This window comes from Hippopotamus amphibius, chromosome 4, assembly GCF_030028045.1.
Source record: "Hippopotamus amphibius kiboko isolate mHipAmp2 chromosome 4, mHipAmp2.hap2, whole genome shotgun sequence".
NCBI lineage: Eukaryota > Metazoa > Chordata > Mammalia > Artiodactyla > Hippopotamidae > Hippopotamus > Hippopotamus amphibius.
This window is the reverse complement of record NC_080189.1, coordinates 10,901,656-10,913,882: the sequence shown is the minus strand read 5'-3', so window position 1 is coordinate 10,913,882 and position 12,227 is coordinate 10,901,656. Positions and strand designations below refer to the sequence as shown.

The 12,227-nt window shown below is 39.6% G+C and overlaps 1 protein-coding gene across 3 annotated transcripts in view; it reads right to left on the bottom strand.

Moving 5' to 3' along the window:
* The window catches only part of TPK1 (thiamin pyrophosphokinase 1), a 347,881-nt gene that overhangs the window by 290,402 nt on the left and 45,252 nt on the right, over window positions 1-12,227 (bottom strand). For 2 of the 3 annotated variants that reach the window (XM_057733044.1, XM_057733046.1), the window contains exon 3: window positions 2,669-2,722. The exons of the other annotated variant lie outside the window; for it this stretch is intronic. In XM_057733044.1, coding sequence (XP_057589027.1) covers window positions 2,669-2,722 — 54 coding nt within the window. The remainder of the gene's footprint in view (window positions 1-2,668; window positions 2,723-12,227) is intronic. 3 annotated transcript variants of the gene reach the window in all.

Below are 12,227 nucleotides of genomic sequence, written 5' to 3'. Positions count from 1 at the left end.
CAGAGGACACTTAGTTTTGTCTTATTCACTGCTGGTGCCTGGCAAAGAGCAGATGCTCCATACATGTGCACTGAATACAAGAATTAAAAAATACACAGGTTACAAATCAAAGTATCATACGTGTGCTATTTCATATAACCCCTATGTAGGGGAAAAGAAGTTGCCACCCCAACATAGGTCTCTTAGGCATATGAATTATTTTAAGCTGGTTGTTTTCTCAGAATCAGCAGACAGGGGGAAACCTCTGAAAACCAAGTAGGACTTAACCCTTCAGAATAAACATCGACAGTTATAAGGAAAGTCTCTATTTGTATGGATGTCTTCCTAGAAGTACCAGGAAGAGGAAAAACTCCAATTGATGGAGATGGAGAAAGCAATGACCTAACGTTGCAAAAAATCAGTCCATCGAGAAACCAAGCACCACACTTGGAGGGTTGGAGAACTCAGGTTTATTAAGCCAGCGGTGCCAGAGGAGCTTAACACTCCAATGTTCTGTGCCCCAAGCTCTGGGTGAGCTTTGCTTTTATAGGAGTCAGTGCACATGGTTACAGTTAGCATTGGTAGATTGGTTACTTGGTTTACAGAGCAGGGAAGTTTCCAAACAGAAACTTACAAGAGCAGGTGCAGAACATTCCATATTTAGCAAAACATCTTACAGTTACATTTGATTGCTAGGTCATCCTGTTTTTGTTTTCAGCACAGCAAGCATATTTTACAAAAGCAGAAAGAGCATGGAGTTATTTTTAGCTGAGTGCAAGTCTCTAATTTTCCTCTTCACTAAATCTACAACAACAACCTTACCTGTGTTCACTATTCCTTTCCTGGTAACCTCTCGAAACTTACTCTCCACCCTCAACTTCTTTTGTCTTTAGTTGAGGACAGCATTTAAGATGAGGGTTTCAAGCATTTTGGTGAGTTTTCCTAGATCTGTATACGTTATTAAAATTCTGTTTGATTTTCTTCTATTAAACTTTTGTTAATCTGACCATGTCAATTTAATTCTTAGACCAGCCAGAAGACCTAGGACAGAGTGAAACTTCTTCCTCGCAGACAGCTACGAATTATGGCCCCAAAATCCAGTATTACTTTTTCCATTTTGCTAAAGGGAAAACTAAGATTGAGAAGCAAAGTGACTGACCAAATGGCAGAACAAAGCCAGACTCTTACACCCAAGCCTCTGTGCTTAATCTCTAGGCATCCCCTTCCAGACCTTTGTAGATTTCTTACTTTGTACTACACTTCATGCAAATCCCAAGAAGTTTGAGACCAGGAGTTTGATTTAGGAAAAAACTCAGAAAAGGCTAAGTGAGAGATTCTCAGTAACCCATCAACAGCCACTGAGTTTCCAGCAGAACCACAGGCTGCCTTATGAACCTTCAAAGAAGCAGAAAACACATGGGAAAATTAAAGGAACCTCAGGATGGCAGGTAATTTTGGTGGAGGTAACATCATTTAAAAGTCCCGTTGCTTTAGGGTCTTAAATTTTCCTGATTATCAATAAGTAAAATTTCTTCCTTATACTAGTACTTTTCCTTCTATCAATCTTTTAAAATTGTTTCCCAAAGTATATATAATGAGTATACTATTTTGATTTAAGTAATATTTATTTCATCAAATTGAAGTCAGAATTTACTGTAATGACCCAAAGAATGATTCAACTAGGTCATGAATGGCCACCTGGCCGAGAGTGGCCATTCATGTGGCCAATTTTAAGTGTGACCCCAATTTTAAGAAGATTATATACTGTGACATAAAAGTAAGTCTCTAAGAACCCATGGAAAAAGAGAGAAACCATGAGAGGTTATGCAAGAGTGAAAGCTTCTCAAGAATAGAGGATCTTGGGCCTCCTAGGTGGCACAGTGGTTAAGAATCCGCCTGCCAATGCAGGGGACACAGGTTTGATCCCTGCTCCAGGAAGATCCCACATGCTGCAGAGCAACTATGCCCATGCACCACAACTATTGAGCCCGTGCACCACAACTATTGAGCCCATGTGCTGCAACTACTGAAGCCCACACACCTAGAGCCCGTGATTCGCAACAAGAGAAGCCATGGCAATGAGAAGCCCGCGCACCACAATGAAGAGTAGCCCCCACTCACCGCAACTAAAAGAAAGCCTGGGCACAGCAAAAAAGACCCAACACAGCCAATAAAATAAATAAATTTATTTTTTTAAAAATCTGCAATATTGTTAAAAAAAATGCAAAGAATGCATGGAAGAAAAATTATTTCACACATAGATATGACTTAGTGCACAGGGGCCCAACAAATGCTGAAAGGTTTCCAAGAAGGCAAAAAATAATTTTACTTGCACAGACTATTGGGCAGACACTCACTGTAGGTAACAGCAGTTAGTATGGTCACTGTAGATTTTCATATTATACTTAATTTATATACTATTCTATACCACCACATGGCCAATTAATCTCAATGCACCTTGCATCTAAAAGCAGCAATGAACAGAACACTTCAGCTAATACAGCAGTCCCCAACCTTTTTGGCACCAGAGACCAGTTTCGAGAAAGACAATTTTTCCACAGACCGGGGCGGGGGCGGGTGGGGGGAGCAAAGGATGTGGTTTGGGGATGATTCAAGCCCATTACATTTACTTTGCACTTTATTTCTATTATTACATTGTAATATATAATTAAATAATCATACAACTCACCGTAATGCTGACAGGAGGCGGAGCTCAGGCTCTGCTGTGAGCAATGGGGAGCAGCTGTAAATACAGAGGACGCGTCACTGGCTCAGCAACTGCTCACCTCCTGCTGCGCAGCCCAGCTCCTAACAGGCTACGGACGGTTCTGGTCCGTGGCCCAGGAGTTGGGGATCCCTGAGCTAATACAAAGCTCAAGATGAAACCTGAGTTTCTTCAAATTCAAAAGAATGTGTACACACACACACACACACACACACACACACACACAAAGAGACCTACAAGAACTTGAACGTATCCAAGCCAGCAAGAAAACAAAAATGGGCCCTAGATGCCAATGGCACATCACCTGTGACAAAGATTCTCTCACTGACCACTCCACTCAGGCTATCCTGAACTCTTTCAACTACACCTAACCTTTGGGTTTCCGCGTCCATCGCCGCATAGTCTAATGTTAGCATGAGTCCCGCTAAGTCCTCCTCCCCCCCCCGCCTTGCCCTGCTCAATATCTGGTGGGGCTCCTCTTCCTCCTCCACCCCCTGATGCTACCTGGTCACCCTGGCCTGCCTTCAGCAACAATCCTATCAGGTTAGTTTAGAGAGAATCCCTCTCATCCCCTGATGCTTCCTCTCAGTAATTCTCCATCCACTGACCTCTACTCTGCTCCCTTTTATTTTTAAAGCTTTTTTAAAATTTATTTATTTATTCATTCATTCACTCATTTCTTGGCTGCACTGGATCTTCGTTGCTGCACATGGGCTGTCTCTAGTTGTGGCGAGCGGAGGCTACTCTTAGTTGTGGTGCACACACTTCTCATTGCAGTGGCTTCTCGTTATGAAGCACAGGCTCTAGGCACTTGGACTTCAGTAGTTGTGGCATGTGGGCTCAGTAGTTGTGGCACATGGGCTTAGTTGCTCCACAGCATTTGGGATCTTCCCAGACCAGGGGTTGAATCCATGTCCCCTGCATTGGCAGGCAGATTCTTAACCACTGCGTCACCAGGTAAGTCCCCCTGCCAGGCTCCTTGACCATAAATTCCCACTTGCCCATTGAGTTCAATCTCTCTCCCACTGCAGGACCCCACTGAAGTAGGCCTACACCTATTACCAGACCTCTCCCGTGAATGAAGTCTTCCTTACTGTGCTTTAACAAGTGTTGCTGAATGATTATTTTTCTTTAATAGTTTGAATATTTTTTTCTTTAACACATTAGATAAGAAGGAGAAAGTGAAAATAAAACACCTATTATAGTAGCATGATTATACATGTAAGGACTCGCTCCTTTTTCCTGTACAATTTTTATAGAGGGGGAGGCAAAGAGTAGTGGACAAAGAATCAAGCACGAGAAAACACAAAAGTTTGTGGTCAGAAATTTTAATGAGGTAATTATGACTGAAAAATTGATCAATAGCTATGAAAGATCTTGATAAAGCTACATATAACAGAAGCTCAAATGAGTCTGAAAAAATTCGGGTAATATCTATGGCAGAGAGAGTTAAGACACCCAGTGATTAGGCCTAATGGCAAATATTGATTATGGAACAGAAAGAAAAGCAACATGTAGGCTCATCCCCAAGTTATACATGTTATTTTTTAGTATCATGGGGCACACCAGGGAGAGAGGGAGGGAAACATCAGAATTGACAAACATGTATATTAGGAACCATGAAGCAACATGAAAGAAATCACAGACCTAATCTTTATCTCTGACTACTAAATGGGAAAGTCTCACAGAGACAAATGAACTGAGTCTAACCCCAAAATATAACAGATTCACCTACTACAATTCTCCTACGCTTTCTCATTAATTCTCCTTTGTAGAAGAAGAAGTAGACACAAATAAAATATTGGACTCAAGTTCCATTTCTGCCATAATTAATGAAGCTGGGCTCTATAAAATCTGGAAGACACTTTATCTACAGCACTTGATAAATAATACACACTTTTTATGTATCTGTAAACTTCCTCAAAGTCAGATTCTGGGCCTCAATTTTCTCATCCAGCTGTTTATTCAATACACCTTTTATTGTGCTTGGCATTTTTAGGAGCTTGGCATAAAGGCACCTGAAACAGAAACACTGTACCTACCCTCAGACATCCCAGAGTCTAGCAGGAGACAGATGATTAACACAAGGTTGTGTGAGAAAAACAAATAAAATTAAAATGTAAGAACAAACCTAAGACTGAAGTGTGGAGCCTAATGGCCAACTCGATCCTAAAATTTTTCACCAAAATTAGTATTAACCTAAAGAGTTAAATAACATCCATCCATTTCTCAATGCATCACTACCACCATCTTAAATTTCAAATTATATCTCAATAAAATTAATTATAAAGTTTATTCATTTAAATTTGAAACTATTTATTTGAAAGCAGTAGGAAAAAAAGGAAATTCTCATGCCCTTGAGCCCCACTCATGGCTCATATTTAATAGAGACCTTCTCAAAAATTCCACCACTAGCAATAAAATTTCACATGTCCTCTACAATGTACCCATTTCCAATCATAAGGCCTGCCTTTGAGAGGATTTCCTTTAAGGAAGAATCTGAATGGATAAAAAAGCCAATATAACCACAAAGAAAATCTACACCAGCCTAAACCAACCCAGGAAGTCTTTCATTACTAAATATATCTTTCTAAAAGTTCAAAGATACTTAAAGATAGCTAAGAACCCGAAAAAAAAAAAAAATCAATGAATTACAGAATGACCACCTCAAGATGATATGCAGGGATGAAAATGAGAGCTTCTTTAATAGATACCCTCAGAGATTTGAGGATATTATGAGGATAACAAAAGGAAGGAAGAGAGAAAGGAAAAAAGTCATGAAGGAAGAGAGAGGAGACAGACAAGTTAAACAAATTCAATCTAACCAGTGAACAACAAAATAGTCTTTGAAAAACTCATTATAGATACAAAGGATTTATTAAGGAAACCTCATAAAGTAAAAGGCAAAATGACAAAGAAGTAAGACATATGAGAGAAAAGAGGTGTAAGGAAATATATTAACAATAAATTTAATAAAATTAAGAGAAAATACAAGTCAAGATTTTTCCTCTTTGGGGAAGATATTATTTTAAAAAATAAATTTAACTCCTTAAATGGAAATGAAGATGTAGTTTTTTCTTCTGAGAATCCGGTAACAGGTTTCTAATATCTTTTTTGAAAGCAAATATATACTCAATTATCTAAGTTATTATGTTCAGAGTTTGTTCACAGTCGGCCAACTGTGAGACTCTTGATTTGCTTTTCTATTCCATTCACCTCTTTGTCCAAAATTCATTAAGCAGTTGGCATTTGATATAGAACACCTATAGTGCCCATTATCATTTCTGGTAAAGATATTAGAACCAAGAGAATTTAATTTTGTTCCTAGAAGACAGATTTACAATGTGAATTCATAAAGTATCTGTAAACTCGAGAATACAGGGCCAGTTTCTTACACTAGTTGGTATAAAAAAAAAATTGTTTTCTTTTGCTTGTTAAATAAACATTTTCTGTTTGCTATGCCTTTTGTGGGACCAGACTTGCAAAAACCTGGAATAATAAATTTTTTAAAAAACATGATATTTAAATGTATCCCGTAAATATATACTCAAGATCTTCCAAGAACAATGTAAAGTCTGAAATGTAGTCAATTTCTTAGCAGCATGATACTACTGAATTCTATGACAAGTTCCTCTCTCTATAATAATAGTGTGTTTCTGGGTGTGCGCGTGTGTTTTCCTTTTCCTTTGGACATGAATAATCAACAGAAGATCTAAGAGTTGCAAAGGCTCTTGGACATAACCTAGAACTGTTTCCAACTCATCAAATTCTTAAGGACTTTTTCCAGTTTCATTTTTTGGGTAAGTAGTTAACACACTAGGAATTAATATTAAAAGATATGATAGGATATAGAGTGAAACATAAGTCGTTCTTTCCAGTTCCTTACCAACCAGTTCCTCTCTCTGGGGTGAATAATTTTACTAATTTCTTAGAACACCTTTTGAATATTAAAAATGTATATTTTTACTATCTTTTCACTGGGAGTAGTCATATAACAAAAAAAATGCCAAGCAGTGAAACATTTAAATGACTCTATTTATCTCAAGGCACACATGTATCTCCATTCAGTCTACAGGCAGCGTTTGGTAGTTAAGTGGATTTGCCCTCTTGCAGTAACCGTGGCGTGCTCCAGAATCACTAACACAATACAAGATTTCTAGAAGATGGTCACATGTTGGCTTGAATAAAATATAAAGATCCCACTAAATACGTTTTTTTTTAATTGAGAGAGGGAATAAAATATTTTACAATAAGAAAAACTACACAGCTGTAACTTCCGTTCACAGTTTGTACTTGGTTGTGGCCTCCAGAGAAGGTTATAGAGTCATTGATTTCTAAGGGACACTGTGGATGACGTTTCTTAAAAAGTGCTACATACAGTATACAAAATGCACAAACAAATTAAGGAAGTGAGGTAATATACTCTTTTAAAATACATATACTTATTACCTTCTTCCTCTTCGTGAAGAATTCAGATGAGCCAGGTCCTGGCAAGTGTGCATGCGTGTGAGTGTCCTTGGGCGGGCGGGACGGGGACGGGGTACTGAGGCATCAGAGCCAAAGGCATCACACGCACCACGGGATGTCGGAGCTCAAGTCAGGGCCGGGGGATAATGCTGCTCTCTAATGCGCTTGTGAGAATTAAATAACATGCAATACTCAGCACACGTCTCGTGGAGTATGAAAGATCCAATGGGGTGAGGGAGTCTCACCTGTTACTTGTTGCTGCAGCCTCACGGCCTAGAAGGTGACCACCATATAATAAATGTTCAATCCTATTTTCCAATGAATTAATAGAAAACCTCTACTGAATGTTGCAGAATTACATTAAGAGATGTGAAAAGGAGTTAGCAAAGACCAAGAAGGCACAGTGGGTGAAAAAGAAACCAGAGGACCAGGCTTCTGAAAGCCAACGGGGGGGTGCAACTGAATGTGTATCAGTCAGACAAGCTTGGGAAACTGACCTTTCTCAGGCTCACTTTGAGGTCACAACCCTGATACTTAAAAAGTTAAAGAATAGCACCAGTCAATCCAAACTTGGCACATTTGCGAAGACATAAAAGAGAGGCGATCATACTGACAATAAAACAGAATGGAGAGAAAGACTCCAAACCATAAGCACAGGAGAAAGCGACCAGGGTCTGCGCACTTCCTGCTAGAGACAGTTCTCCGGGAGGGGCCTGCATTTCTATCCATCGTGTGAGTGAAGCACTGACTCCCTTTGTTTTGGACGACCTTCTCAAGGATGTCTGTATAGTCAAGAGACTTGAGAGACCGAACATCTGTCTCCTCCTGAAGGTAAGAGTAGGTGACCTTGCAGGGGGCTCTTCCATACACTGTTTTCGCTTCTACATCTGAACGTAAAGTAGGAATTATGTGCAAAATGCTTGCACTTCCCTGTCCCACAAGTGCCAGGAGAGTCATCCAGATGAGAGAGGGCAGCAGGTAAAGAAGTGCTAGTCAAGCATGTAAACTGCACTGGCTATTCTCCCTGCCGCGGTCCAGTTGAAACAAAAGAGAGTCCCAGGAGAAGGAAAATCACAGCCTTTGGTTAAGGACTCAAAGACCGCAGGGGCAGGAAGAGAAGCAAGATCTCAACACCCAACAGCCACGCGTGGCCAATAGAAAAGGCAAACCGGAGCTGGAGACTGAGAGTGGTCACCGCAGCCTGAATGCAGTTGTTGTTTCTGATGCTTCCAGCCACTGACACTGTAACTGAGCCCTCCACAGACTGAGACCAGCACCTTCTTTTCTAGCCCACAGGCCCTTGTGGCCCAAGACCAATTCACACTCACGTGCAAGGCCTCCAGGCACACTTTGGGGAACCTCGACTCCTCAGGCTATTTGCCACCAGTTGGGGTGGGGCTGGGGGAGGGGGGGTGTCAGGATATAGTGTCCTCTGACATTCAAAGTTTTCACCGTAAAAGAGATCCTGTCCGTGACCAAGTCAGAAGCCCCACTCTCCCACCAGTTCTGACTGTGGTGTCATCACACCTCTGCCTGCAAAGGTGGCCTATGGATCCTTCACAATACCTGACAAGCTTCTCCAGGGAAATTTCTTGGGATTATGTGGGCAGATTCATGCTCAGTCCCTCTGGCAATTGAGAAAATCTTCAGTCCCCCATTACCAAAAGGGGGCCCAAGACCTTATTGGACTCTTTGGGTTCTGCAAACAGTAGGTGCCATAATTGACCATTCTGCAGGGTACTTGATATCGGCTAATCTACAAACCAGTAACCTCTAAGCCCAAACAAAAAGGCTCTGTTGAAAATCATCCAACAAGCTGTGGCATGCCCTCAACCCTAATAACCTGTGTGCTGATGATTTTATTAATTAGAGCATCAAAGGGGGGACAGCCTGCAACCACACACGTGCCCTGGGTTTTGGACTCATCACCTCTGTACCATGGTCTCCTACTGCCTCCCTTTTATTTTACTTATGTTTTTTTAAGAACTTTTATTGAGATACAGTTAACAGACAATAAACTGCATATATTTAGAGTGTACTATTTGGTATCCCAGTCTCCCAGTTCATTCTCCCCCCCAATCCTCCCCACTTTCCCCACTTAGTGTCCATATGTTTGTTCTCTACATCTGTGTCTCTATTTCTGCCTTCCAAATCGGTTGATTTCCACCATCTTTCCATAGTCCGCATATATGTGTTAATATATGATATTTGTTTTTCTCTTTCTGACTTACTTCACTCTGTATGACAGTCTCTAGGTCCATCCATGTCTCTAAAAATGTCCCAGTATCACTGCTTTTTACACCTCAGTAATATTCCATTGTATACATGTACCACATCTTCTTTATCCATTCATCTGTTGATGGACATTTAGGTTGCTTCCATGTCCTGGCTATTGTAAATAGTGCTGCAACGAAGACTGGAGTGCATGTGTCTTTTTGGATTATGGTGTTCTCTGGGTATATGCCCAGTAGTGGGATTGCTGGGTCATATGGTAACTCTTTTTAGTTTTGCAAGGAACATCCATACTGTTCTCTATAGTGGCTGCATCAATTTACATTCCCACCAAAATTGCAAGAGCATTCCCTTTTCTCCACATCCTCTCCAGCATTTACTGTTTGTCAATTTTCTGATGATGCCCATTCTAACTGGTGTGAGGTGATACCCAATTGTAGCTTTGATTTGCTTTTCTCTAATAATTAGTGATGTTGAGCAGCTTTTCATGTGCCTCTTGGCCATCCATATGTCTTCTTTGGAGAAATGCCTACTTAGATCTTCTGATCATTTTTTGATTGGGTTTTTTTTTTTTTGATATTGAACTGGATGGACTGTTTATATATTTTGGAGATTAATCTTTTGTTGATTCGTTTGCAAATATTTTCTCCCATTCTGAGGGTTGTCTTTTCGTCTTGCTTATAGTTTCCTTTGCTGTGCAGAAGCTTTGAAGTTTCATTAGGCTCCACTTATTTATTTTTGTTTTTATTTCCATTACTCTAGGGGGTGGATCAAAAAAGATCTCACTGAGATTTATGTCGAAGAGCATTCTTCCTATGTTTTCCTCTAGGAGTTTTATAGTGTCTGGCCTTACATTTAGGTCTTTTATCCATTTTGAGTTGATTTTTGTGTATGGTGTTAGGGAGTGTTCCAATTTCATTCTTTTACATGTAGCTGTCCAGTTTTCCCAGCACCAATTATTGAAGAGGCTGCCTTTTCTCCATTATACATCTTTGGCACCTTGGTCATAGATTAGTTGATCATGGATTATCTCTGGGCTCTCTATCCTGTTCCATTGATCTGTATTTCTGTTTTTGTGCCAGTACCATACTGTCTTGATCACTGTAGACTTGTAGTATAGCCTGAAGTCATGAGGCCTAATTCCACCAGCTCCATCTTTCCTTCTCAAGATTGCCTTGGCTATTCGGGGTCTTTTGCATTTCCATACAAATTGTAAAATTTCCTGTTCTAGTTCTGTGAAATATGCCATTGGTAATATGACTGGGATTGCATTGAATCTGTAAATTGCTTTGGGTAGTATAGTCATTTTCACAACGTTGATTCTTCCAATCCAAGAACGGGGTATGTCCCTCCATCTGTTTGTGTCATCTTTGATTTCTTTCATTAGTGTCTTACAGTTTTCTGAGTACAGGTCTTTTACCTCCTCGGTTAGGTTTATTCCTAGGTATTTTATTCTTTTGGTTGCAATGCTGAACGGGATTGTTTCCTTAATTTCTCTTTCTGATCTTTCATTGTTAGTGTATAGAAATGCAAGAGATTCCTGTGTCTTAATTTTGTATCCTGCAGCTTTACCGAATTCACTGATCAGCTCAAGTAGTTTTCTGGTGGCTTCTTTAGGATTTTCTATGTATAATATCATGTCATCTGCGAACAGTGACAGTTTTACTTCTTCTTTTCCAATTTGGATTCCTTTTATTTCTTTTCCATCTCTCATTGCTGTGGCAAGGACTTCCTAAACTATGTTGAATAGTAGTGGCGAGAGTGGACATCCTTGTCTTGTTCCTGATCTTAGAGTGAATGCTTTCAGTTTTTCACCATTGAGAATGACATTTGCTGTGGGTTTGTCATATATGGCCTTTATTATGTTGAGGTAGCTTCCCTCTATGCCCACCTTCTGGAGAGCTTTTATCATAAATGTGTCAAAAGATTTTTCTGCATCTATTGAGATGATCATGTGGTTTTTATCCTTCCATTTGTTAATATGGTGTATCACATTGATTGATTAGTGTATATTGAAGAATTCTTGCATTCCAGGGATAAACCCCACTTGATCATGGTGTATGATCCTTTGAATGTGTTGTTGGATTCTGTTGGCTAGTATTTTGTTCAGGATTTTTGCATCTAAATTCATCAGTGATATTGGTCTGTAATTTTCTTTTATTTTGTAGTATCTGCCTGGTTTTGGTATCAGGGTGATGGTGGCATCATAAAATGAGTTTGGGAGTGTTCATTCCTCTGCAATTTTTTGGAAGAGCTTGATAAGGATCAGTGTTAGCTCTACTCTAAATGTTTGATAAAATTCACCTGTGAATCCATCTGGTCCTGGACTTTTTTGTTTGTTGGGAGATTTTTAATCTCAGTTTCAATTTCATTACTTGTAAATGGTCTGTTCATATTTTCTATTTCTTCCTGGTTCAGTATTGGAAGGTTATACCTTTCTAAAAATCTGTCCATTTCATCCAGGTTGTCCATTTTATTGGCGTATAGTTGCTTGTAGTAGTCTCTTATGGTGCTTTTTATTTCTGTGGTATCCACTGTAACTTCTCCTGTTTCATTTCTAATTTTATTGACTTGAGACCTATCCCTCTTTTTCGTGATGAGTCTTGCTAGACATTTATCAATTTTATTTATCTTCTCAAAGAATAAGCTTTTAGTTTTATGGATTTTTGCTATTGTTTTCTTTCTATTTCATTTATTTCTGCTCTGATCTTTATGATTTCTCTCCATCTACTAACTTGGGATTTTGCTCTTCTTTCTCTAGTTTCTTTAGGTGTAAATTTAGATTGTTTATTTGGGATGTTTCTTGTTTCTTGAGGTAGGATTG